Genomic DNA, 26501 nt, shown 5'->3' on the forward strand with positions numbered 1-26501 from the left:
TCAAGTCACAGCGGTTGGTTCGATCTCGTGCTGACCTCACCTATTTCACTGGATGACAATCTTGGGTGAAGCTGAAAGAGCCAAGAGAGATGTTCAACCCCCAGTAGTGGGCGGAAGGCTTTATTGCTCTGTTCAACCTTGGTACAGTATTAGAATGTACCAACTACATGAGGACAAAAGCACCTAGCACATGAGTCGTCTGTACATAGTAGTGTGATCTTTACGATAGCGATGACGGATTGCATTATTATGGTCAAGGCAGTTGGAGATTCTTGGTTGAAAACCTTCAGCGTCTGTTGGCGCTGGTGCATTGGGATCTACTGGAATGGGCACTGGGCCGTCGCGTCCTCTGTCCTGTATTCCAAGGGCAGATCACCAGGAGACAGCCATATCTCGCCCTTCATACGCGGATCGAAATTGCCGCTGGTGAGGAGAAAGGAGGCTGTGCACGAATCACTCGTGGTTCAATCGACATATCCGAGACCTCCTTGAATACTGGCCTGACGAGTCTTGCTCGTTGACCCAGCCCATTTGAGGTGCGCTCCGTACCATCTCCACGATCAAGCCAAGTCAGGTCGAGAGTGAATTTCTCCAGGACCCATATCCGCTCAATCTTGGCATTTTCTTATTCTACCGGTCCTCCGCCCATCTCTACCCGCGGTCGAATGCCTCTGTCAAGCCCAATATCTGGGCAGTAGTGCACAGCCCCGAGGTCACTGGTGGTGTAAGAAGCAGACCGTTCCGCTCTTTCTTTCTATTTCCTCGTCCTCTCTCAGTACTTTGATTCCCATTCGATTGTCTGTGCGGGAACAATCTTCAAGAGATCTCTTCAATCCTTGTTGGAGAGCTAACTCTAAACTTACCACACTTGACTTTCTCTCTCGAATCACCCACCAGAAAGGGACTGGTGGTATCACGTCTCCCCAAGATCTCTGAGGTGCTCCCCATCTGATACATACCCATCCCGCACACAATGGCGTCACCAAATGAGAATCAAGCGCCCACAAAGGGCACATTTCTGAGTCCACTCCAAGTCCCGACTTCTTCAAGGAGAGAGGTGAGAGAGTTTCAACCCTTCCCCCTTTAAGTAACCCGAAATGGGCGTTCTTATACAAGAAAGACGAAATAGTGGAGTGGTTCACTAACTTTCCATATTCAGCGATCCTCATCAGCTTCCTCCTTGGGAGCATCTTCAAGTTGGTCTGGTCACACCGAGATGCATCAGACTTCATCATCCCCCTCGTCTCCGACATCACCCACTTCCCCTAATTCCCTGAATTCACCAACATCACCCACATCGACACTCTCGCCCGAAATGGCGGCAAATGCAGACCCGTCCCGCCTGAGGGTCCAACCAGGCTTTCATCGGCCCTCCTCATCGATTGATGGCGAGACATTGCGCGCACGCTCAGAGTCATTCGCGTCGTCATCAGGTCCTACGCTCCGTTCAAGAGCCAACTCTGTTGATCCCTCTCATGCAGCCAAGGAGTTTGATGACGTCCCCGTCTCGGAAGCGCTCAAGTCTGATGCCCGAACTGCAGCCGACTTTGAAGTGCAGGACAATCGGTTCGCCTTCTCGCCGGGTCAGCTGAACAAGATGCTGAACCCCAAGTCTCTCGCGGCTTTCTATGCCCTGGGTGGCTTGCAGGGTCTGGAGCGGGGCCTTCGGACAGATCTGCACGCTGGTCTCTCAATAGATGAATGTCGTCTCGAAGGAAGTGTCGATTTCCAACAGGTCACTCCTCCGCTGTGCGAGAAGACGGGCGCGACCGGGAATCTAAAAGATCTACGTGATGATCAGTTGACCGAGACTCCCACCCCCCTCCCCACCGGAGAGGGTAAACCGTTCGAGGACCGAATTCGGGTCTTCAATGAAAACAGACTCCCGGAGCGCAAGTCGACCAGTTTCTTGAGGCTCCTGTGGATGGCTTACAATGACAAGATCATCATTCTTTTGACCATTGCAGCCATCGTGTCCCTCTCTCTGGGAATCTATGAGACGGTCGATGGAGGCACCGGTGTGGATTGGGTCGAGGGTGTCGCCATTTGCGTGGCAATCTTCATCGTCACCGTTGTGACCGCCGTCAATGACTGGCAGAAAGAGAGACAATTCGCCAAGCTTAACAAGAGAGTAAGTATTTCTCCGATCCCCTTGATTGACTTGGTTCGAAGCTGACCGAACCCTCTTTCTTTAGAAAAATGATCGTGAAGTCAAAGTCATTCGATCCGGCAAATCCATGATGATCTCCATCTTTGACATTCTGGTCGGTGACATTCTTCATCTGGAGCCCGGTGATGCAGTCCCCGCAGATGGTGTCTTGATCTCCGGCCATGGTATCAAATGTGATGAATCGTCCGCCACGGGCGAGTCGGACCAGATGAAGAAGACCAATGGCCATGAGGTTTGGCAACAGATTGTTGAGGGTACCGCGACCCGGAAGCTCGACCCCTTTTTGATCTCCGGTAGCAAAGTGCTCGAGGGTGTGGGCACTTATCTGGTCACGAGTGTTGGGCCATACTCCTCATTTGGTCGGATCATGATGTCGCTCCAAACCTCGAATGACCCCACTCCGCTGCAAGTGAAGCTGGGCCGTCTGGCCGATTGGATTGGGTATTTAGGCTCAGCGTATGTTTCCTTTTCCTTTCCCACTTACGGCTTTCCATTCTTCATGCAATGACTGACTCTCCCGATGACAGGGCCGCCATTGTTTTGTTCTTCGTCCTCCTGTTCAGGTTCATTGCCCAGCTCCCCGACCACCCGGACGTCAGTCCTGCGGAGAAGGGTAAGGAGTTTGTCGATATCTTGATCGTCGCCGTGACCGTCATTGTTGTCGCTATTCCAGGTATGTCTCATCAACAATAGTCCACCCTCGGCGAAAATGGATCGGCTAATTTGTGTATCATTATCTACGTCACAGAGGGCTTGCCATTGGCTGTGACTTTGGCTTTGGCCTTTGCCACGACGCGAATGGTCAAGGAGAACAATCTTGTGCGAGTCTTGCGTGCTTGCGAGACCATGGGCAACGCCACGGTGATTTGCTCCGACAAGACAGGTACCCTCACGCAGAACAAAATGACTGTGGTCGCCGGTACCTGGGGCCCAGATCATCTGTTCTCGCAGGCAGCGGACAAACAAGCAGACAAGCCCACCTTGTCCACCGCTGAGGTATTTCAGAAATGCTCGTCTTCTGTGCGCGATTTGATCACCAAAGGCGTGGCTTTGAACTCTACCGCATTCGAAGAGGACCGTGAAGGCCAGCGCGATTTTGTGGGCAGCAAAACCGAGGTTGCTCTACTCCAAATGGCTCGAGACCATCTGGGGATGGATCTGGCTGTCGAGCGTGGATCGGCCGAGACCGTCCAGCTTATCCCCTTTGACTCGGCCCGCAAGTGCATGGGTGTTGTCTATCGTCACGCTGGCGTCGGGTATCGCCTTCTGGTCAAGGGAGCCTCGGAGTTGATGGTCGATGCCTGCACCCTGCAGATCTCCGATATCGAGACGTCCAAAGACACAATCTCGACAGAAACTCTCGGCGAGGATGGCAAGCAAAAGGTCATGGAGATGATTGATCAGTATGCGCGTGATTCTCTCCGAACGATTGGTTTTGTGTACAAGGATTTTGAATCATGGCCCCCTCGAGACGTGAAGAGACACGAGGATGACCCTTCTGCTGCCGATTTCGAGGACTTGTTCCGGGGCATGACCTGGATCGGTGTGGTCGGCATCCAAGACCCTCTTCGACCCGAGGTGCCTCCGGCGATTGAGAAATGTCGTATGGCTGGTGTTCAGGTCAAGATGGTGACTGGTGACAACATTGCAACTGCCACTGCGATTGCCACTTCTTGCGGGATCAAAACTGAAGGTGGTCTTGTGATGGAAGGCCCCAAGTTCCGACAACTGTCCGACGAGGAAATGGATGATGTCGTCCCCCGACTCCAGGTCCTGGCCCGCTCTTCGCCCGAGGACAAGCGTATTCTGGTCCAGCGATTGAAGGCTCTCGGCGAGACCGTCGCAGTAACGGGTGATGGGACGAACGATGGCCCGGCTCTGCGCACCGCCGACGTGGGTTTCTCCATGGGCATTGCTGGTACAGAAGTCGCCAAGGAGGCCAGTTCGATCATCTTGTTGGACGACAACTTCCGTTCTATTGTGACGGCTATCTCTTGGGGGAGAGCCGTGAACGATGCCGTTGCCAAGTTCTTGCAGTTCCAGATCACTGTCAACATTACCGCCGTGGCTCTGACTTTTGTTTCTGCCGTCTACAGCAGTTCGAATAGCAGTGTATTGAACGCTGTTCAGCTGCTTTGGGTGAATTTGATTATGGATACCTTTGCTGCTTTGGCACTGTAAGTTGTTTATTCCCGGGGAGGGTGTTCTCACACAAATATTTGAAACCGAGGATACTGACATTCTTCTCTCACCAGGGCCACCGATGCTCCTACCGAGAAAATTCTCGACCGCAAGCCGGTGCCAAAGAGCGCTTCCCTCTTCACCCTCACCATGTGGAAAATGATCCTCGGTCAGGCAATCTACCAACTTGCGGTGACGTTCATGCTCTATTTTGCCGGAGATCAGCTCCTCGGCGCCCACCTTGACTCGACCGACCTCGACCTTCGATCGAAGCAGCTTTCCACCGTCGTGTTCAACACGTTTGTGTGGATGCAGATCTTCAACGAATTCAACAACCGCCGTCTCGACAACAACTTCAACATCTTTGAAGGCATGTTCCGAAACTACTGGTTCCTCGGCATCAATGCCGTCATGGTTGGCGGACAAGTCATGATTGTGTACATCGGCGGTCAGGCCTTTGGCGTCACCCGACTCAGCGGAATTCTCTGGGCTGTGTGCATCATCTGCGCCTTAGGCTGTCTGCCCTGGGCCGTGGCCTTGCGCACTCTCCCTGACCGCCACTTTGGCGTTGTGTTTAACGGTGTCGTGAGCGCGACGAAGGTTGTTCTTCACCCCGTGGCCCGGGGGTTCAGCGCCGTTGCATCGGGCATCAAGTCCCTGTTCAACCCCGCTGTTCGATTCTCTCGCCGTGTGTTTTCGCGCAGTGGTCGCAAAAATCCCGACGACAATGATGATTCGTCGAACATTGCGATGGAACAATCTTCTGGCCCTGCAACTACGGATGAGGAATCCGCTCCTGCACAACAGAAGACTTCTCGCAAGGAAAGTTTCGATCGTCCTCGAACCCCGACCCAGACGATGACTGTTCCTCCTATTCTTGTTACAGCTTCTCCGTAAGAGCTGATGAATACCCTCTTTTTGAATCGGTTTAGCGTGGCGATCTCCTGGTTTGGTTCGGGTTTTGTTGATTTTCTTTTTTTTTCTATCTGATACATACTGCATCACACTGTACATGTACAATCACCCTCGCACGAGTCCCATCTAGAGTTTTTGTGAAAATCTAAGACTTTTTTCCCCCCAGACAATGAATCTTTGATTTTATTAGTGCAAATTGCATATACGGGAAAATCAATACTCATAGTAGGTTCCATCGGAGGACTAGAAATTGACCAACTACACTAAGTTACTATGGTGCCGCCTGCAATACATGCCCGCCCCTGAAGATCCAAGACGTTGATCCTGATGAGATCAATGATGGAAGCCCACTACATAACTAGTAGGTCCGGGCCGTCCAGATGTTGAGAAACGAAACTCACTTTATCCAAGAACTATAGGTTTACCTATCCGGTATGAGCCTGTTCATCAAAGATGAAAAACCGTGTCCCATTATGGAGATGGTATCGAAGAACAAAATATTGGGGAAGAGGAGGAGTTGAGAGGTGGGCGGCACTGTGTTGTGAGTCTTTTGTGTGTTTCATGATCACGAGATCTTGGATGCTGATGGTTTAGTACCGAAGAAAAGGAGAAGAGAGATGAGGATTCCAAAATACAAGTTAATATGACACTCGTCAGTCATATGGTTTTATTCTCACACGAGAAAGAAAGGCTGACTTGGCGGACCAATTCTCTCAAGAATGTCAATGGACCCAGAAGAAACAAAATATCAGTGGCCTACGAAGCCAGTAGATCCTGCGACCCAACAAAAAAGGGAAATTTGTTTGCAACCAACTCAAAAGGGAAGGGGGGGTCAGTGCATCAAAAAAAATGAAACCGTTTCAAGTCTTCGCTGACTTCCCAAAGTGAACGATGCGGCCAACGGCCCCCACGACAACACGTCGATCCCAATTCTGTTGACAGGTCGGCCCCTCCCAGAAACAGGTGGAGGCTCACCTTTACCACTACACGACAAGGATCAGCACAACCGCTCGGTGATGCTATATTTATAGTCTGTACTCTTTATAATATAGAGATTGTGGATTACGCCCTTTTGTTCTCTTTCTTCCCGAGTCATCTCTCTCTCCCTACCTCTCTCTTTCTCTCTGAGCGCGTACCATGGCTTCCACGGGAGTAGGATCGCAGAATGAAAGCCCGGCGTCGACCGAGGCCACTCCAGCAAACACCGCGTCGACGACAACGTCGAATGCGCGTCAAACGCCGATTGCAGGTCGGCGGACGCCTATTCATAACCCTTTCCCGGCATCTCTGGCAAGTGCGTTGTCTTCTCTTCCTGTTGGGTGGTGTGTCTAGGAACACGCAGATAGACATTAAAAAAAAAAGAAAGGAAAAAAAAATCGGGAGTGAACCAAGGGAGGGACATGTATTTATATTGTGCATGTTTACTGACGGATTCTCTAGGCGAATGCAAAAAAGCAGCTCAAATCATCGACTCCTTTGTGAATCCCCGATATGAGGGTCTCGAAGGCACGATTCCGCAACGGATTATAGCTCCTGCTAAAGTAAGTAAGACCAGTGACGCGAGTTGTGAAACATACCCATTCTACTTCAAATCTGCAATCATGTCATACCTGGATATCTTGATCAAAACAAAAACTCACCCGTCTCCTTCATCGGTCCGCCACAGGGCTTGGTGATCTGCAGCGTCTTCAAAGCTGGATTCCTTGGATCCGTTCGCTTCGGTTCCGGGCTCATCGTCTGTCGTCTTCCCAATGGCAACTGGTCTGCTCCCTCGGCCATCTCTTTGGGAGGACTCGGTGCCGGAGGTCAGTTCGGAATGGAGTTCACCAACTTTGTGTTCGTCCTCAACACAGACTCCGCCGTCAACACGTTCATCCATTCAGGCACCCTGACGCTGGGCGGGAACATTTCCATTGCGTTTGGGACCGGTCGAAGCGCCGAGGCGGCGGCGATGCTCGGAACCAAAGGGGTATCCAACATCTTTGCATATTCAAAGACCCGAGGTGTTTATGGCGGATTGACGGTGGAGGGTGGGGTGATTACCGAGCGATCCTCGACAAACAAGACGCTTTACAAGCGCAAGGTCAAGGTGAAGGATCTTTTGACGGGGGAAATCCCACCGCCGCCGCAGGCTGAGCCGTTGATGCGGATCCTGAACTCGGACTGCTTTCGTCCTCCGACTTTGAATGCGGAGCCATCTCCGTCGGTGGCGGCGCCGGAGGCAGAGGTGACTGGTGCATTGCCATCTTCTGAGCCTGTCGAGCTGGTCGTCGAGCCTTCGGCCAGACCTAACGAGCCAAATGAGACCGAAGCAACGCAGGTCCCGGTCGTTGCGGAGCAGAGCATTGAATCAGCCGAGCAGGCCATAACAAGTACTGCGGATGACGAACCTACAGCACAGCAACCTCCCATCACAGTATCAAGTGCCAGAACTGGTCCCTTGTCGTCTGCGGTAGTAAGCGAGGAGACTCAAGAATCTTCCCAGGCCGCCCAGACCGCGGAAAATAAGGGAGTCGAAGTGCCGCAGCCGTCAAAACCAGCATCGAATGACAGGACGGACACACATTTGTCTGCCCTTATGACCGAGAACGCCACGCAGCCTGAGGAGGAGGTTGGACATGGCGGAGATCATAAGAAAGAGAGCGGGACACAATAGCCTCCCGCTCCCCGGGACGACGTGTGCGAGTCATCTAGAAGAAGTGTTCGAGAGTATACATCCAGACGTCGCACGCCTGCTATTCGAGAAGAAAGACGGAGGCATACCACGCGATTGACACTTTTCCTTCGAAAGAGGCACCTGGTTCTGACGGAGACCACTCAGGGAATACGCAGGAGGCCGAATATTTCCAGTGATTCAGGTGCATTTATTGAAAAAAAAAAATCCATGTGCTCTAACTCACGACTACCTTTCATGACCAACACTACTGGCTCCACACCCAATACCTTTACTGCTTGTGCCAGAGCCCGAATCATATCTGGACCGAGCACAAGTCACTGATACTTCGCTTGTGATTTGCCATTATTCCCCTTCTTTTTCTGTTGTTGAGATACCTGCGGAGTACTTCATCTACTTGGGCGCCCATTTTTTTCCCTTTAGATTGCTGTTGTTGGTTGACCACCCGTAAATGAATGAAGGGAATGCAGATTTTCGCAAGAACATCCAATGATAAGGCTCAAGTAGGCTTGATGCTGAACAAAATTGCGAGTGCTGTCTACACTTGCGCAAGTGCCATGATTCTTCCGGGAGAGGTCAGCATGTAGATAGGGTCAGATCATAATGAGGTTGAGCGAATATCAACTGTCAAGATTTGTCAGGTTCGTATGCATCTGTCTCTTGTGATTGAATTCGCGCTCAACCCATGCTACGGCAATGAATGAACATGAAAGTTGCCTCCAGATCGACTTCAGTCAGCTCCACGACGCTTGGACCCGACAGCCGCCTCTATGCGACCGCTGCCGAGGTTTTGGGCCCGAGCGCATCCCAAGACTTTTGGTGAAGCTGGTCGCGGGTGCTCAATGCAGGTCCATCCAAGACTCGAGGAACCATCCATTTGCTCGATTGGACCAGCTGTACAAGTTCAAAGTCCTGTAGAGCAATCAAGATTCGATCTTTGCCCCCTCTCCCTCGCTCTTCACTCGAATACAGAATCGTCTCCATTGGTTTTCCAACGACAATCGCAGCACTCGTCCTAGCCTCTCTGCGCTCGTCTTAGCGCGCCCACTATACAAATTAGTACCGACTCGCTCCCTCCCAGTCAGCCGCAGCAGATATCAAGACCAACATGTCTCACCACATCGTCGCTCTCGAGGCCATTCACTGTCCCATTCCGGACTTTGATCTTCCTGAACCGTATACCAAAGCCATTTACAAATGGACCCATGCTTCCGACCTCGCGGAACGAGTCAAAGATGCCACCATCGTCATCACCACCACCATCCGACTCACGGCCGATCTCCTCCATCCCGATCAGACTCCACACCTCCGTCTGATCGTAGTCTTAGCATCCGGTACAGACTGCATCGATAAAGCGGCCGCCCAAGCCCGCGGCATTCCCGTATGCAATTGCCCCGGTACCAACATCGACAGCGTCAGCGAGCATGCAATCGCCCTCTACTTTGCGACGCGGCGCAATCTGGTCCAGCTGACCAATGCGGTTGTCACGGTCCCCGACGACGGGAGCGAAACCGAGTGGAAGCGGATTGGATCTCTCCATCCACGAATGCGCACCGCCGATGGCCGGGCACCGCTGCTCTGCAGCGAGGAAACGGTAGGAATCGTCGGGTACGGCGCCTTGGGTCAACGCATTCGAACTCTGGCGATGGGGCTGGGGATGCAAGTGCTCATCTCGGAGAGGCGAGGAGCAGATCATCCCCCGCGAGAAGGGCGTGTCCCGTTTGAAGATGTGCTACGACGGTCAACCGTGTTGATTCTGTGTCTGCCGCGTACGCCTGAGACGGAGAATCTAGTTTCTACCCGTGAGCTGGAGATGATGCCGGGCCAGGCGGTTCTGATCAATGTTGGTCGTGGGGGATTGTGGACGAAGAGGCGTTGGTGGATGCTCTGAGGCGAGGGGTGATTTTCGGGGCGGGATTGGATGTGTATGCGAATGAGCCGATCGGGCGAGGAGGATCACCTTTGCTAGAGGCAAATGGGCTGAACCTGGTGTTGAGTCCTCATCTTGCGTGGTTGGCAGAGAAGACGATAGGGAATCTTCAGGACGGGGTGAAGAAGACGGTTGAGCAGTGGTGTATGGGGAACACGATCAACCGAGTTGCGTGAAATGGTTCGAAAATGGACTCATTGGAAAGTATTATTGATGGGCTTGGGAAGGAAAATAGAAGAAGAAGAAGAAGAAGGGGAAGAATAGGAAGGAAGAGGAAGCAAAGTAAGAGAGGTGGAAAAAGCAGCAGAAAGAGAAGCTAGAGAGCTGAAGCCAATTTTCTCTGAAAATCAGCGCACGAGTATACACTATGTATGGTAGCCATCTACGACATGCAATTGGATCTTTTGAATACTCTGCGGTTCATGAGTGTTGTGGTCGTTGTAGGGCCTGAGAATGCGTCGTACAGTTCGACCTACCGAGGAACTATACGCAGTCCATTCCACAAAGACTGATGTAAGTATCATACGCAAGTCGGCTACTACCTACCAATTCCTTGCACGGTTTTTGGATGAGACGATTGAACATGACTCCAAGCTCGGCTTGCGTGTGAAGACATGTATAAATATTTGAAAGTTGATGTGCTACTCTTGACAAAATCTGTTTCCTCGAGAGACACAAGACAGTCTCATACTTTTTCGTACTGGCGTCGGGGAGCTTCTGCCTGAGGCTGCCAAAACTCCGTCACTTCCCCCACGCTGGGCAGCTCACGACCCCAAGGCTTTCCTCTCTCTCTCTCTCTTCTCTCCCTTCCTCTCAAGACACACGTCCAGGCAATTGAGACTGTTTTGACGCTACTGTCCAAGGTGATAGTGCTACCAGAAAGACGGTCCTTTCCATAATATTTCCGCCACTCAATTCCTCCATCCACCGATTCCATACAAAGGTCTCGATTCGATCCTCCGCCCCGCTTTCCGTCCAAGCACCCGCCAAACAGCCTCAGCTCGTCGTGATCCTTGCGCTGACCTCCAATTTGATCGCTTGACAGCTCCTGTCCGGATTTAAATCTCTATCCCCGCCCAAAGACGACAAATACAGAAAAAAAAACGAAAAGGAGAATCTACAAAAAGCTAGAAAGTTCGCAAACATGTCTCTCATCAACTATCGCACCATCAATGTCGACCAGCTCGACCCCGAGTCGTCGGTCAACTTCCCCATGGAGACTCTCCTCCCAGCCACGCTGCCGCAGCCCGAGACCTCGAGCGACGCCGCCAACGTTGCTTCGCAGGTTCGCCAACTGCTGCGCAGTGGTGACACGGAGGGTGCGCTCCGTCAGGTCCTGGATACTGCCCCCCTGGGTGGTGATGACCGCGCGAAGGAAGTGCATCTCGCTACGGTGATCGAGGTGTTGCAGGGGATCCGCCAGGCTGAGATGACTCGGGTACTGGAGGGCGTCGTGGGAGGCGAAGGAGGCTCGGAGCGAGCGGACTGTCTGATGAAGTACATGTGAGTCCTAGAGTCTCGCGCAGCGGGGAGGGGATGTTGCCGCATATTCAGAACGCGCACGTTCCATGTTGCTAACAAAGTGTGATCAGCTACAAGGGAATGTCTTCCTCCGGCTCCAGTGGGGGCGCTCAGTCTCCCCGCAAGGTCGTCTCTCCTCAGGCTACCGGATTCTCGCAGATTCAAGCTCGGAACGCGGGCGAGGGGGGTGGTGGTCAGCAGATGAGCGTCTTGTTGAACTGGCATGAGAAGCTAGTGGAGTTGACGGGTACCGGATCTATCGTCCGTGTCATGACGGATCGTCGGACCGTGTAAACCATGGGGAAGGTGGGATGCATCTCTTATATTATTATTATTTCTTTCTGGTCATCTGCATATCCGCGATTCTATCGAAGGGAGACTTGGGATCCATTCTCCATGTGCCTCGATGGTGGATAGATTCTTCCTGTCTCATGTGCTACTTTCAGCGTGGTTGTATGAGAATCGGATACCACTCTTCACATTTTCTCGAGCCAAGGACCTTTTCATCGAGATCACTTTAGGGCCCTCGCTCACTGACTGCTCTTCACGACGACGTAAAGTCGCCGCCACCCAACAGATCTTTCATGTTGAGCTCGCCGCTACCGCGCGCCAGGGGCTGAGGCTGGTTGGCTCCTTCGGTCCACCCGATCATGTAAATCATCCGGAATGTCGCCGGGATGCCGCGAGCATCCTCCTCCTTGTACATGGCTCTATAGATGGCCTCGTTGGCCAACAAGACATCTCGCGACATGGGCCCGGCTTCACGTTGCAGGATGGCGTTGCTCTCCCCCATAGCCTGCAGATCTTGCATCAGAGCAAAGCTGTCCGGGAACTCCACCACGATGTCCTCGACATCGACAGTCAGCATCTTGAAACCCGCGCGGTTCAACAGATTCCCAACGTCTCGCACATCTACAAGCGGAGAGATGTGCGGGCTGACACCTCCACGACGTTCCATATCAGCCAACTGGAGGGATCCCCGCAGCTCGAACAGGGTGTCTCCGCCGAACATCGCGGCAATGAATGGGCTATCTGGCTTTAGAATCTTGTTCACTTGTTCCAGGAGCGCCGGTAGGTCATTGATCCAATGGATAGATAATGAAGATAGAACGGCATCGAATGAATTGGGTTCGTAGGGGAGTGTCTCTAGGTCCGGAATGACGTCGCGATGAATGTTGATCGCCTTGTTGAATGGAAGTTCCTCGTCCCGATGAAGCAGAGCGTGCGATGTATCCACGCAGGTCAGTTTGGAAATGCGTTCTGACAGCGGAGGCGTTGGCGTGTCCTCGGGCGCCGCCATGTCAAGATTTGGTGTCGTCAACGCCCGCGCGATGTTGCAGCTATTCGCGCCCAGATCGAGCACATTGGGAAAGTCGCGCTTGATATCCTACATCGTCCCCAAACAAAAGAAACCACCCCGATTTCCACGGTCAGCAAGTGGTTGCGCATCTTACAGCTGAACCACAGGAAACAAAAAAAATGACCTTGATGGGAGAAGATCCGTACCAGCAAGCGTTCGCATAACCGTCGGGCAACTTCATCTTTCAAGTAATCTGTCTTTCGGCTCTCTTCCACATTCCGGGCTGCCCTGTCCTTCTGCTGATGCTTCGTCCTGCGATTGAAGATCTCCAGCATGGGATTGCCGGGTGTCTGGCTGGCGTAGCTTCGGACGCCGGAGGTTGCAGCGAAGCATCGCCGGGTTAAAGTGGCGCGGAAGGTTTGACGAGAGATCATTGTGATCTGATTTGAAAGTGGCAATACTCTGGGGGAAACTCGTGAAGAAGGGGAAAAAAGGAAAGAAAGAAAAGGAGAACCTGAGCTCTCCCGCAAGACGGGTGATGTGAGAGGATGCGAGGAGCGTGTGACTTGGAGCCAAAATCTTTTTGTTTCTGACGTCGATAATTCACGGCGGGACCTCCGCAGCTCCGACTCGGCGATCGCGCACGTTTTTTCACGCCGCGCGCGAGACTGTGTCTTTTGGAATCGCTTTCAAAGGCCAGTCCTTCGGAGGGGTTGCTTCGCCCAGCCCGGAACACGCGTGCATATACCTCGATGGGCTGGTAATTGAATAGTCATCTTCTTCACACGAGTTCTTAGCCGTGGTGGGTCTTTTTCTCCTACAATCTGGTACCGCCAGGCGCATTGCGCTAAGCTGTTGAGTGAGCTCTCCAGTAACGAGCAAACCAAGCCAAGCGACTAACAATTCAATTAGCTGAAACTGCAAGCCAAGCTCCTGATGTGCTGTGAGTTTAACTTGGCTTCTGAGCGAAGAAAAAAAAGATTGGTGACCTGCGATTGACTTGTTCTTTACTCAATAGACATCGATCATGAATTGACACCTTCCTAATAAACACCACCTCCTTAATCTCGAGCGATCGTGCTAGTAACTTCCCCCAGCCATCCGTGATGTCTCGCCCATTCCCATATACCTTCATTTCCTGTCCGTGTGCAGACACGCCAGTCCTCGATCCTGCTCGAAGGCGCCGATCGCGAGAAACCCCCAGAAAATCTGCCCCCGAGCGACCGACAGCCACCGGCGAAGAGACCAGCCGTCCGCAGCAGGCGGATGATACTGTGGACAATGACGAGAGTGATGACGATGAGCAAACATTTGACCCTCGATCATCCAGGTCAAACTTCTCTCTATACCCGCCCGAACAGCTGCTGTATTGCGAGGATTGTCACCAGATAAAGTGTCCACGATGCATAACAGAAGAGATTGTGAGCTGGTATTGTCCGAGCTGCTTGTTCGAGACCCCCAGTAGCATGGTGCGCAGCGACGGTGGTCGGTACGTTCTTGGATACCCCCCCCCTCGCGCAAGGTCTCTCCGAGCTGAATGCTAATCTACTGCGACTGTCAGATGCGGCCGAAATTGTTTCAATTGCCCCGTCTGTACAGCCCCATTGGCTGTCAGCACTATTGAGAGCGTGACTGGCAATGCGAGCGGACAGGGTCCCTGGGTGCTTTCGTGCGGGTATTGTATGTGGACGACGCTTGATATCGGCATCAAGTTCGACAAGCCCACCAATATCCGCAGCCAGTTACAGAAGATGACCGACTCCACGACCGGGCCTGCGTACGATGTTCGATCTCGCCAAGGCTCACGAGCTTTCAGCGACCTCAAGTCTCCATTGTCCAATTTTGCTTCCATCGATGAGCGGTCGGCTGCAAGTGAACGGGATGCGGAGCAACCAGAGTCCCAGGAAGACCAGTTGTCCACGCCTCAGCTCGGTGCAGAAGCCCGGTTCGCGGCACTGAAGAACTTCTACCGAACTCAAATCTCAGAGACGTCCACTTCACCGAGCGATCCTCTCAGCTCCGAGTTTGGGTTCCCATCGCCCGGAGCGTTGAACCGACTCATGTCTCTCTACGCATCCTCCTCCCGACTCAGCGGACTCTATGGCGGCAACAAGAAACAAAAGTCCAAACCCCCCGTCATGCGTGAAGCCCTGACGGCCAGCGAGGGTCTGCGAATTGCCCCGGAGGACCCCGACTCGGCGATCATTGACCGCATCGCCTCGCCCGAATGCGGCTGGGACGGCGTGGCTTCGATGAGCCAACGGACCGACCAATCGCCCGACATTCGCTTCGTAGACGAACTTCTCCCGCTTCCTGCACTCCTGCGCACGAAACGCGCCAAGCGGTGCAAGTCATGCAAGCATATCCTCGTGAAACCAGAGACCAAGCCTCAGTCCACTCGCTTCCGAATCCGTCTGATTGCACTGAGTTACATCCCTCTGCCCACGCTGCGGCCCCTGGCTCAACCGGCTGTCTCCCCCGTCATAGCACCGTCGACTTCCACCTCCACCCCGGATTTGAATGCCCTGACCCCGTTGCGAACGTATCATGTTCTGCTTACGCTCAAGAACCACATGTTCGACCCCGTGCGTATCACCCTCGCGACGCCCTCCGTGACCCCCGGCGCGGTCGCCACCAAAGTGACCGTGCTCTGTCCCCAATTCGAGATCGGCGCCAACAGCGACGTCTGGGACGAAGCGCTTCAGAATGCCACTGCGCCCTTGAGCGATCGCCTGGCGGGTAATCGGGGCGGAGAAAAGGTGCCCGAGGCCGGCAAGGTATGGGAGAAAGGTCGGAACTGGACAACCGTCGTACTGGAAGTTGTGCCGGGCACTTTACCCGGTATGAAGGTTGAGGATGACGGGGTAGAAGCCGAGAGTGGCAAAGCCGGGACACTGGGAAACGACGGGGATATCCTGGAGATCCCCGTCTTTGTGCATATGGAATGGGATGCCGAGGCTCAGCTGGAGCAGCAGAACGTGGGCAAGGCCTCCAAACCGGATGATCTCGTGGCGAGGGAATTGGCTTACTGGATGGTCCTGGGAGTTGGTCGAATTCAGCCATATTGAATTGCATAGTATATCACTATTTGATTCTCTTCCTCCGTCCCGTCTGCGTAAAACACTATACACTCATGAACATGTCGAACTTGGTCAGTTAGTCACCTCCAAAGTGTGTAGGCGAGAAAATCCAATATCATATAGAGAACTTCCAGAAAACAAAGGCCGATGCTACACATGATGGATTTACACTGTCGTCACGTACGTATCAAAGATCCGTCCCTCCCTTGAGAAACAGCTTAGGCGCGGCACACATGGTGGTCTTCCAAGAGTAGGAAAAGAAATATTTGGAAAGAATCCATTTGGAATGTTATCACATATCCCATCCCGTCATTAAGAAAGGAGAAAAAAAAACAGAACAGCCGCAAATGGGAGATTTAGCTCCACCGACTGGAGCAGAGCGGCATCGAGAGCCAGAGGACTAGGGAATATAAAAGAAAGGACCATGCACCAATCAGTGGGTGAGGGGGAGGCGACATAACTCGAAAGAAAACCCGTGAATGCATTTTTTGGCCTTTCACCCTTCATGCTCTTCTTGAATCTAGTGAGCTTTCAAGACCTAGAAACAAGTAAAAATCCCAAGATACAACCGTCATCTCCTCTTTTTTCCATCCCAATCCAACACAGAAGCACACGCTTAGTACTCAGCGCCGCTCTGGGGGAACTCGAAAACAACAGTGCGGCCGGTCAAACGACGGTAGACCTCGCCGTAGGCATCGAGGCGGTGGTCAACACCACCCTTCTCCTTCTCGTCGAGAACGACCTTGAGGGTCTTGGAGCCATCCTCCTTGGTGCGAGTGCGCTTGCCGACAATCTCAACGGGGTAGACGAGATCGGCGAGGATGTTCTCGTGGACGGCGGTCAGAGTGCGGGAGCGGGGACGCTTCTGGGTCTGGTTGGTGCGGGAGTTGACGGAGCGCTTGGGGCGGGCGAGGATGCGGCGCTGAGCAACGAAGAGGACGTGGCGGTCAGAGAACTTCTTCTCCAGCTCGCGGGTCAGGCTGTACGGAGGAAGACATGGATGCGTTAGTTTATTTTTTTTTGAAAGTGTCGAATTCGCATCTCCAACCAAGAAATGGCATGGATGTGCGGTCAATTCAAGTGGAATCGGCATCTTACCGCTGCTGGATCTTGTGGAAGCTCTGGAGGAGAGGGACGGGGACGAAGACAACGATGGCCTTCTTGCCGTGGCCGACCTCGACCTGCAATGCGCAAAAGAAAGATCATGTTAGAATTTTCGGCTTCGTCCATAAAAGTGCGCGCACACAAATTGCGAAATTTCAATGCGCTTTTGAAGATCGACGACGCGGAATCCCATTTTGCCGGTGATCGGTATTTGTTTTCCCCCAATGCCAATTGTTGTTCAGCCAGTGTCGTGTCGATGCACCCAACGGTCTCCATATCTTATTAGAAAAAAAATTTGGTGTCCACGCATGATTCGCAAATTTATATATTCCGTCTCTTGTTTCGAAAGCCAGATCACCGCACAATGGAATTCCGTCGGCGCAATTTTCGGAGTGTCGTTTCGTCGGAGGATTGTTCATTTCTTACCTCACGGGCAGAGACGAACTGCAGGGGACGAAGGGAGGCCTTCAGGTCCTGAGTGTTGCTCTCGAGGTCGAACAGAGCACCGGCAATCGCGGTCTCCAGCTCGGAGGGGTTCTGCCGGGAGGGCGAGTTGGTGGCAATCTTGTTGATGGCAGCCATGATTGCGAGCGACGGAGTGCTGCGAAGGTGCTGGGTTGAGGTCGGCGGAGGGGATTGATTCTCACAGTCTGAAGTGATGGTGGTGAATTTGCTGTGGGATCGCGGACTTCGCTTAGAGTGCGCTAGTACCCTATTAGGCTTAGCGGCATGGACTTGATTTGGGCTTTTGTCTCGGGGCCCTCTTGAGTCCCGTGATTAGCGGGTCTCATCTGGCTGCCTAAGGCGGACACGGGGCTCGATCGACCAAAAAGTGCATCGGATCTGAAGAGTACGCAGGCTTGATCTCACTACAGCAAAGGAAAGAGCATCGTTCACTGCATAGTCCTTATTGATTTCAAATTTGCATGCTAAGAAATATAAAAAAGAAAAACACAAGGGGGACAGAGGTATACAAGGACGCATGTAATATCAACGTCCGCCGGCCCATTCGGCTGGCGGATCACGAAGCCAGCACATGTCAAGCAATATCAGACGCCGCGGGTAAAAACGCGCAAATCAACATCGAGAAAGGATTCAGCAGATAAGAAAGAAAATTTGCAGGAAATTAGCAAGCGCAGCCCTCCTTGGCAGTAGCCGCGTTACGATCCCCCAAATTGACTCTCGCATCTTCGGCCGATCGGTTTCCCAGAGAGGTTTGACCTGCTGCTGCAGTTCCTCGGCCCGTCTTCAAGCTACTTTCTGGAATAGCATTCGCGATGGCAGTGAAGACATCAACGACATTTGTTCCGAGCTTCGCACTGGTCTCGAAGAACAAGAGTCCCTCCTCCTCGGCGTAGGAACTTGCTTCTCGGGCTGATACCTTTCGTGCATCGCCCGAGGCGGGAAGTGCCCCATCAAGTTCGTCAGCAGGTGCCTCATCTCCATCTTCTGCCAACTCAGAGTCCACGGCTGTTGAGCCCGAGCTGCCTGTGATCTCGCCGCCGTCGTTGGTCAAGTCCAGCTTGTTGCCGACCAGGGCAATGACAATTCCGGGGCTCGCCTGGCGCTGCAGCTCAGCAACCCAGTGCTTTGCTTTCGTCAATGATGACGGCTTCGTGACGTCGTAAACAACAAGAGCGGCCTGGGCGTTGCGGTAGTACATGGGCGCAAGGGAGGCGAAGCGCTCTTGCCCAGCTGTATCCCAGATCTCGAATTTGATTGTGCGTGTGGGCAGGGTGCATTTCTGTGTCAGGAAGGCAGCTAAGGTAGAGTGTTAGCAGTTTGAGGACCACAACGGTTCCGTTCAAGTCAGTCAACAGAAGGGATTTCAAAGAGATTGGTGACAATTTTGCATTCCGTGAAGACAGACTGCAACACGGAACTGGCTTAACGAAACGGGGAGGCGGCCGGGCTGTTCTTACCGCCGATTGTTGGCTCCTTGTTCTCTTGAAAATCATTGTTGACAAAGCGCAAGACGAGTGAAGACTGTCGGGAGCGGATTCGCGGTCAGCGCATATTCTCTGGCCGGGGTGGCTGATCATCCCAGGGACGGCGTACCTTGCCAACTGCGGCTTCACCAAGCAGCACGAGCTTGACGCTGCTGCTCGGCTTCGGCGCATTGCCACCTGCTGAATCAGACATGACTTGATGTTTGCTGAAGCGTTCTGGGTGATTTGAGAATCCGCTCGGGAGCTGTAAGTCAGGCCGTCGTGCAGGGCGCGCCACCTGTGTAAGTGAGCTGGCAATCGGGCAGATGGGTGAGCTGGCAGCTAAGTGTGAGATCGTAGCGGTGTGAGCTGGAGGGACGACCAGAGGAATTTGAGATCTGAGATAAGGTCGCTGTGCCTATTGGTCTGTAAAAAGAACAACTTCCGAGGGAGACAGTCGGGAGAGAATAGTCGGGGAAACCTGAGCGTCGGAAGTGGAGGTTGATGATGATGGCAGTGGTTCTCAAAATAGTTTAGCGTGGAGGTGGCTCGCAGTCACGGGCTTTGGCAACGATATTTACACATCGTGCAGCGTACGGTGGATGTCCTCATGTCTGGCATTGAGTACCTCCTCCTCATCCTCGGAGGGGACACTCCCTGCCTTATAGCTATACAACTCTTCCTTTTTGCGTGTACTCACTCTATGCTGCGCAATAAAACTTCTCACTCTAATTTGGCCTCATCAGTCTCGCGTCTGGGAAGGACCGAAATATTTATCACATTGGTCTTCAACATTGTCGCCTTCAATGTACTTTTGAGGCCTGGCCCCACCTGCCGCACAGTCTGTTCGACGATGTCCGCATATGGATACATATTTTGAGCTCCGACTTACGTAGTAGGTACTGGCATCAAGCGGCACGTAGTAAGCGAGGCGATCCATTTGACTTGGAGCTACTAGGAAAGTGGAAGCCATCCCATGACTTTTTTTTTCTCGAACCTCATCCTCACCAAACAGTGTGATCAACGAACGACGCAAGCTCGAGGCACATAGTTCTTAGCCCCGCCTACGACGCTTATTACTTTGACAATAAATCAAGTACGTACCTCCAGACAGCCGGCCGGAGCCCGTATACGGAAAGAAAAGTTATGTGGGTAGCCAACAAAAGGCATGATGGTGCGTGCCGAGTTCATACAGGCCTAAAGCCCTGGTCTCCTTTGGCCGTCCCACAGTAATACGTACTCCGAGTCATCAAATGGATACAGACATATCTATCAGCATGGGACTTTTGCCTCAGACCTCCTATGCACCTAATGACCTCTCCATGCGCTCAAGTCTGCCATATATAGAAAGCTACCCAATCCTATTAATACTGTTCATGCATCTCAAGATCGTCTGGACAAGATCTCCACATATCAGACCAAAGCGCCTCTCCCCCAATTATTGTCCGACTTGGAGATGCTAAGCCCAGCAGGACAAAAGCATCGAAGCTCAATATCCTCGCCGAGGCCGGTCAAAAGGGTATTTTGATTACAGCACCATTGAGATCAAACAAACCAGTCTTAGTTACTGTGGATGGGAACCAAAAATTTATACTAGCGGTCAAATGAAATACGCACGTACCTCAGGCCTCTGGGTTGTACAGCACCCCATCTTTCTTTGGCTCCATAGGATGTATCGTTCAATTAAGACCAATTAAATCCCGACTACACTAAGCTTTCAACACAGTGCTCGGGTTCTCAATCCATAAGTCAACTTGAACTATACTTTCGTGCACGGTTCTAGATACTCATCCCGTCATAAGCTACTATACATGCTTCTGGCATGAGAATCCCAAGACGAACCTTGGAAGACGCTGGAATCTCCAATGCCCCCCCCCCCTTCAAAAAAGCAATCTGAGAAAGGCTCTCAAATTCCTGAAACACTCCAGTTGACTCTAGTCAAGCATTTCCTTTTTACATGGAAAAATGATGACGATGGCCCGTTGGACTCGTTCGACAATCCTAACCCAAATGACCGATATGAAGTCATTAAGCTCGTCACTGGCCCACAGAAATGATACCCAACATCGATTGGAACCTAACCTTAATCTTTTTTTTGTCAGGCACTCATCAGTCTAATGGACAGACGCAGGAGGAACAGACCACCTTGCACCTGCCGATGCAAGGACAAGGCACTGCGTGATGAACCAGACTGGCGGGGCCTAGCCTCGCATCCGCCAGAAGCAAATCTGCCCGACAGTTTAAATAATTTCCAATGAGTCATTGTAGATTCGTCGATGTATTTTCCCGACACCCAATGACTGATGGTTCTTTTGCGGTTTGCGAGCCATATATCTGGCGGTGAAGAATCAGATTACGATAGAGAGGGGAAAAAAGAAGGCTTGAAGAAAGCGGTAATTGCATTTTGTTGTTTCCAGCCATGGGTGGATATTGTACAGACATCAAATGTGAATAAGAAAAGAAGGCGCGTAGGAGTAAGATTACAGAACAAGAATGCTTAGACCCAGGATAGATGGGAGCACTCAAGTGGACATGCAGAAGGGTCGGGGGAGAGAAAAACAAAATGCGATTGACCGTGAGGTCGAGGGTCTAGATTCCTCTGGTATCAAGCATCCCGTGAAATCAAGAAAAACTCCGTCCGTCTATTCCGAAACGCCGAACACAAACAAGGGCAGTAACAAAGAAAATAGGCAAAACCACAGATAACGCAAAGAAGGCACTTTTTTGAGGATGTGACCGAGATGAGACGAGGTGTGGCGGAGGAGCTCCGGAGGAGCCAGGCGAGTTGCAGGTAGGATGGCAATGGTGTGAGTTCGTAGAGAGATGGTCAATCCGTCGAGATTAGGTGTATGAAGATATGGCCGGGGGTAAAAAAAAAATAGTCGAATGCCAGAAGAAATTCATCGCTGAGAAGCTCCCGAGACCGATGCAGTGAGAGCAAAAGGATTAAAAATGGGTATAGTCAATCGCTCATGGCCAGTGATGGACAGCCGTGTAGGAAAAAGAAAGTGGAGGCCGAATGGAAATGTGAAAATCTGATTACAAGGTTAGCATTTACCGGCTCTCTCACTGGACTGGAGAAATCGATAGAGACTGACCAGAAAACGAGACCAAACACCGGGAATGAAGCGTCGGTGACGTCGATGTTCCTTCACAGGCGCCAGACAAGAAAGCGAGGAATGCCAAAAGGTCGTGCTACCAAGATATCGGACAGGAGCGCTGGTGTGAGAATATCGACCATGTCACCGTGAAGGATTTATTTTGGTGGTGGCTGAGGCGCGCCAGGCTTCTTCACGCCAGTTGTGTCGTAAGCGCCGCGTCCCATGTTGAAGGCCGAGAGGTCTCGCAGAATCATGTTAAGATCTGTAGCGATGGACATTGTCAGAGAACAGTGGACAAGAGCGGAAGACACAAGGCTGAACGGAACAGAGAGGAATGAAGACATACCAGAGAAACAAGGAGGGTACCACGAACGAACACTTATATAGTGGTTCTTCGACTGGACTTATGCACTTCCACAGATGGAACCCCGATCCGCACCCCCGGAAAGCAGACCCAAAGCCAAGGTACAGGATGCAGATGTTCTAGATGGCGAAAGGATGCGCAAGTGGATAATGATTCGAGTGCCGTCCAGATGGGAGGAGAAGTTCCTTTTTAAAGAGAACCACTGGAGCAAAGTCGGGTGCCAGCAGAATTGTCAGGAATGTGACGACACAACCTCCGAGGAATAGGTAAGGACGGAGGCGAAGAGTCCAAGCAGATATTGATCGTTGATGTGGAGATCCAATAATCAAAAATGAAAAATCCGACAGGTCGCGGCCCGTTGCTTTTTATGTGGCTGATAGTCAAAGCTGGATCGTAAATCCCAGACCACAAAAGTCCCGGAAAAGGTGAAGAATAAAGAAAAAAAAAAGCAGATGGCCGGAAATTGGGGGAGGGCGAGGGTGGCTGCAGGATCAATGCCGTGTAGTCGGAATCTGAACCAGCGAAAAGACACGGATCTCTGAGAAGGGATAGATGGAAGCACGGCAAGGGAGACCCTGCACAGGACAGAGTGCCGCGGAAACGATCCGGTAGATCCGGTTGTTAAATGAAGTTCGATGTATCGCAAGGGAGAAGGGAGAGAACAGGGCGGAAGAGTGAAGAGGCGCTTCCCAATGTTTTGATTTTCTTTTTTCTTTATCGTTGTTTTTCCCCCTTCGTGATTGCAAGTTTGGATGGTTCTGGGTCGTTGCGGAAGGAAATGAATGGGGAGAAAAAGGATGACGGAGGACAGGTATGTCGACTCGTTGTAGAGAGGTTTGAAGATGAAGGAGAGAGAGTCGCTTTAGGGGGAGGGAATGTATTGCGTAGATATAGGATGATGAATCTTAGGTCATTGGGAGCACCCTCCAAGCTTAGTCTGATCGACTATCTCATTCGAGCGGGCTTCCTTTTCCCATTATTTACTTTCTTTCTTTTTTTTTTCCCTATTTTCCTATTTTCTGCTCCCGTTCCTTTTTTTTCTGTTTAATTTCTTCCTGCGTGGATGTTCCAAAAGAAAAATAAACTGCTTCTGGATTAGACGCTAGACTTGTTCTGTCCATTACAGACCATACGAGATCGCGTTCAATCCCACACCAGGAGTCAGGGCGTTCTGAAATTGCACATGGACTATTTACCGAAATAGATCGATTTTCAACAGCGCCGGAATCACCCATAGAGATGAGACCCATAAAATACGAGATGGATACTGTTCATGTTTGTTTCATTCCGTATGGCGTTGCACGCTAGTAATGTCATTGGTTCACTAGGGGGGTTTCAAAAATTCGCCAGAGTTCATTTATGTTGGCTTGTACTGTTTCTCCACTTAAGGTGGGTTTTCTTTTTCCTTTTCTTTTCTTTTTCTTTTTTTTGATGCCAATCAATCAAATGTCATTCCTGTGAAAAAGTCTCCATATTTTCTTTGTTTAGCACCAGAGCGGCTCTCCCGTCCTCTGGTCCCGGGGAACAGGAACCCAACCCAGTCTGGATCGCCTCCCCCTTTTTTTTTCTTCTCTCTCTCTCTTCTTCTATAGTATGCGTGTCTGACGTCTAGAAATTCATACAAACTCTAATGTTCGCAAGCAATCCAGTGGCCATGGAAGCCTAGGATTTCCTGCCAGATCAAAGGTACCGCATGATAACCCCCAAGTGACCCGATCGTGGATCCATCATAAATGTGTTTTCGATCTATCCAGCATTGCATCTGTTGAAAGTTCCCCGATGCTATGTCAGGACAATTCTCTGGCACTGAAAATGACAAATGCAACCAAACCAAATCATGAGAATATAGGAAAATGGACAAAAGAGATGGATGGCTGCTACAATTCATCCGCTGATTGAGGCTGTTGGATGAATCAAGGTGATTTGTCGTCTGAGTCGACGGAAAGAAGGCAGAAACGCTGCCCCGGACAGCCCTGAAGTGGAGTCAAACAAGACAAAAAGGGGAATGGAGCCGCGGCGCTGGAAGCGACATCTGGTGTTTGTATGCAGTCAGGGTGAAGTGGTCGCGGAATATTAATGAATTCCAGCCAAAACAAAAAAAAAAACAACCATAGAGGTTCATGATAGGATGAGCGAGACAATCCATCAAGACACCTTGCCCAAGTGAGCTCGGTAGTGGTCATCCTGCTCCAGTCGGCTTTTAGGCGAGACACGAGGAAGGCGTCAAGGGCCCATCCCATGATCATGAATCCGACCCTCGACACCGCTGTCTCGGGAACGGAGTGTCTATTGGGGCGGTTAAGTCCATTGCTCAGGTGTTGAGAGACATGATCTCTTGCTCATCTGTCAACACCGAAACACACTCGTGCCAGATCGGAAGCTGGACCTACGCCACCATTGTAGAGTGGGCGGCTCCAAAGACCACACTCCAAGCTGGCCTCACTTCCTGGCCAAGTCGAGACGTCTCACCTTCTCGGGAGGTGGTCCGGATCAGGGAATCCTTGTCTCTGGTTACAGCACTCACGGGTCCAAGTTCGAAGAGGATAAAGGTCTGTGGCTTGTTGCTGCGCCTTACCATGGTTTCTGAAGTGCTTCGATACCTGACCCGTCCTGCATATCCGGTTCTTCTCAACCTTCTCTGCATGTTTCTGGAAGGTCTGTCAGTGCCCCCCCTCCCCCCCCCCCCCCCCCCCCCCCGAGCAATCCAGCTGCTCTCCCCTCCCTCCCCAGGACTCGTGTCTCATCTTTTGCTCAACTTGACAGGTCTCTGCACTGTGTCATCTAGTGGCAACTTTGATACTCTGATCCATTTGGAAGTTCATCTCTGCCGACCCTGTTTTAGGGGGGGAGCAGGGGTTACGCTGGGCTCCATCATAGGGGGTGGGTCTGGGGGGCGTGTGGCCTGTACTGTACAGTATTAGAGAGTCTCGTACAAGGACTCAGAGTCGCGTCCACATCACAAGAGAAAGAGACCGGACGGGGTATCGGTATATCATGTCACTGTACATGTGAAATGAAACAGGGAGGCCTCGTGGTCTCTATAGGCTGAGCGGACTCAGTCACGTACCTCTGGACATTCTTCCAACCTTCTAGCTCGTCCACCAAGACCGGGTGGTTGGGACCGCTCCCCACGGAGTCCTGCTTGGTTCTGGAAGGACAAGGTTTGCTGCGTTCTCCATATCTCCACTGGTATGGTACTCCCTGCGCCGTGTAGAGACGAGGTCCCAAAACCTTTGGATGGGAATTGAACCGGGAGTAACCAACTCATGTAAACATCAGCACAATGTGTTTTTGGACCAGGTAGTCATATGAGTATGTATTCACCGGTCGATGCCTCGAGTTATTTGCCCCTCCGTGACCTCTTGACTCTGCCCTCTGGAGTTTCCATTGCGACTCAAGAATCGGACAACCCTGGTTGTTCCGATACAGCCTATCAAGGTGATTCTCAAAAACCCTCCCCCCAGTCAATATAATTTACCCGTATGATGTATCACGCCCTTACACAATACTAACTGGGTCAATACAGAAACTCAGTGTCATGATTAGTGGATCACAAAGTCCACACCAGCGGGTACGGTACCCTTAATATGTTTCCACCCTGTTCCGAGATCCCATCTGTGATTGGCCAATCACTATGTTTCAGCCATGTGGCCGGATGCGCTAGGGACTAAACGGGAGGGAGGGATCATGATGAGGGTGACGACGGCGAGCAGAGAGATGAAGCTGACAAGTCCATTTTATTTCCCCATAAGCGATGCAATCACACATTTGCAGGTCTCATGCATGCTTTGAATATCATCCATTCCTGCAAGACCAAGGTGTCATTACAAGCTCATTGAGTTGATTGCCACAAACGGTGGCAACGGAAAAAAAAGGCTTGATTAGAGCCCCCCCCCCCCTTTCCTTCTTAGTGAATATCAAGCCGAAGGGTACGACATCGGAATGCAGCGATCGGGACAAAAAAAAAACAGGACGGACCAGACCCAAGTTTGGGGCCCACCGTCCAACCATAGAGACCTGTTGTCGGCAATCCTCTTGGAGATCACTAGCTCACACTCAAAGCCTCGTGACATGTAAATCCTCCTCCGCTGATCCTGGTGAGCTAGAAGGATGATCGCTGCCGTTTAGTCGGATTCCGAGGTTTGTCTGCTGCGTCTTGCACATGCATCTCCCACCATCAAGTCGATACTGTGAGGTAATTGACATTTCCCGCCGTTATGTGCGGGAGAGAGA

General features: G+C 51.7%; 9 protein-coding genes across 9 annotated transcripts; 5 read left to right on the forward strand and 4 right to left on the reverse strand.

Annotated features, from left to right (window-relative positions):
• Positions 1-973: 973 nt before the first annotated feature.
• POX_b02790 (Calcium-transporting ATPase 2) lies at positions 974-5248 on the forward strand (the record flags this gene model as incomplete). Its single annotated transcript, XM_050111698.1, has 6 exons — positions 974-1057; positions 1160-2131; positions 2196-2626; positions 2698-2843; positions 2919-4347; positions 4426-5248. The coding sequence occupies 6 exons, from the start codon at positions 974-976 to the stop codon at positions 5246-5248; spliced, it is 3885 nt and encodes a 1294-aa protein (XP_049972044.1).
• A 1155-nt stretch (positions 5249-6403) lies between these two features.
• Positions 6404-7922, forward strand: POX_b02791 (SH3 domain-containing protein; the record flags this gene model as incomplete). Its single annotated transcript, XM_050111699.1, has 3 exons — positions 6404-6560; positions 6707-6807; positions 6933-7922. The coding sequence occupies 3 exons, from the start codon at positions 6404-6406 to the stop codon at positions 7920-7922; spliced, it is 1248 nt and encodes a 415-aa protein (XP_049972045.1).
• A 1126-nt stretch (positions 7923-9048) lies between these two features.
• On the forward strand, positions 9049-9831 carry POX_b02792 (uncharacterized protein; the record flags this gene model as incomplete). Its single annotated transcript, XM_050111700.1, has 1 exon — positions 9049-9831. One exon carries the CDS (start codon positions 9049-9051, stop codon positions 9829-9831), a length of 783 nt encoding a protein of 260 aa, XP_049972046.1.
• A 1183-nt stretch (positions 9832-11014) lies between these two features.
• POX_b02793 (uncharacterized protein) lies at positions 11015-11685 on the forward strand (the record flags this gene model as incomplete). The annotated part of the gene is made up of 2 exons (XM_050111701.1): positions 11015-11373; positions 11463-11685. The coding sequence occupies 2 exons, from the start codon at positions 11015-11017 to the stop codon at positions 11683-11685; spliced, it is 582 nt and encodes a 193-aa protein (XP_049972047.1).
• Positions 11686-11935: 250 nt separating this feature from the next.
• POX_b02794 (Arginine-hydroxylase) lies at positions 11936-13125 on the reverse strand (the record flags this gene model as incomplete). Its single annotated transcript, XM_050111702.1, has 2 exons — positions 11936-12778; positions 12898-13125. The coding sequence occupies 2 exons, from the start codon at positions 13123-13125 to the stop codon at positions 11936-11938; spliced, it is 1071 nt and encodes a 356-aa protein (XP_049972048.1).
• Positions 13126-13797: 672 nt separating this feature from the next.
• Positions 13798-15759, forward strand: POX_b02795 (uncharacterized protein; the record flags this gene model as incomplete). The annotated part of the gene is made up of 2 exons (XM_050111703.1): positions 13798-14180; positions 14253-15759. 2 exons carry the CDS (start codon positions 13798-13800, stop codon positions 15757-15759), a joined length of 1890 nt encoding a protein of 629 aa, XP_049972049.1.
• A 628-nt stretch (positions 15760-16387) lies between these two features.
• POX_b02796 (40S ribosomal protein S7) lies at positions 16388-17457 on the reverse strand (the record flags this gene model as incomplete). The annotated part of the gene is made up of 3 exons (XM_050111704.1): positions 16388-16751; positions 16870-16952; positions 17302-17457. 3 exons carry the CDS (start codon positions 17455-17457, stop codon positions 16388-16390), a joined length of 603 nt encoding a protein of 200 aa, XP_049972050.1.
• A 544-nt stretch (positions 17458-18001) lies between these two features.
• POX_b02797 (Vacuolar protein sorting-associated protein 21) lies at positions 18002-19017 on the reverse strand (the record flags this gene model as incomplete). The annotated part of the gene is made up of 3 exons (XM_050111705.1): positions 18002-18636; positions 18798-18861; positions 18934-19017. 3 exons carry the CDS (start codon positions 19015-19017, stop codon positions 18002-18004), a joined length of 783 nt encoding a protein of 260 aa, XP_049972051.1.
• Positions 19018-24491: 5474 nt separating this feature from the next.
• Positions 24492-24846, reverse strand: POX_b02798 (uncharacterized protein; the record flags this gene model as incomplete). Its single annotated transcript, XM_050111706.1, has 3 exons — positions 24492-24554; positions 24632-24654; positions 24738-24846. The coding sequence occupies 3 exons, from the start codon at positions 24844-24846 to the stop codon at positions 24492-24494; spliced, it is 195 nt and encodes a 64-aa protein (XP_049972052.1).
• Between the last annotated feature and the right edge of the window lie 1655 nt (positions 24847-26501).

The sequence above is a fragment of the Penicillium oxalicum genome, chromosome II (genome assembly GCF_001723175.1).
Source record: "Penicillium oxalicum strain HP7-1 chromosome II, whole genome shotgun sequence".
In the NCBI taxonomy this organism is placed as follows: Eukaryota; Fungi; Ascomycota; class Eurotiomycetes; order Eurotiales; family Aspergillaceae; genus Penicillium; species Penicillium oxalicum.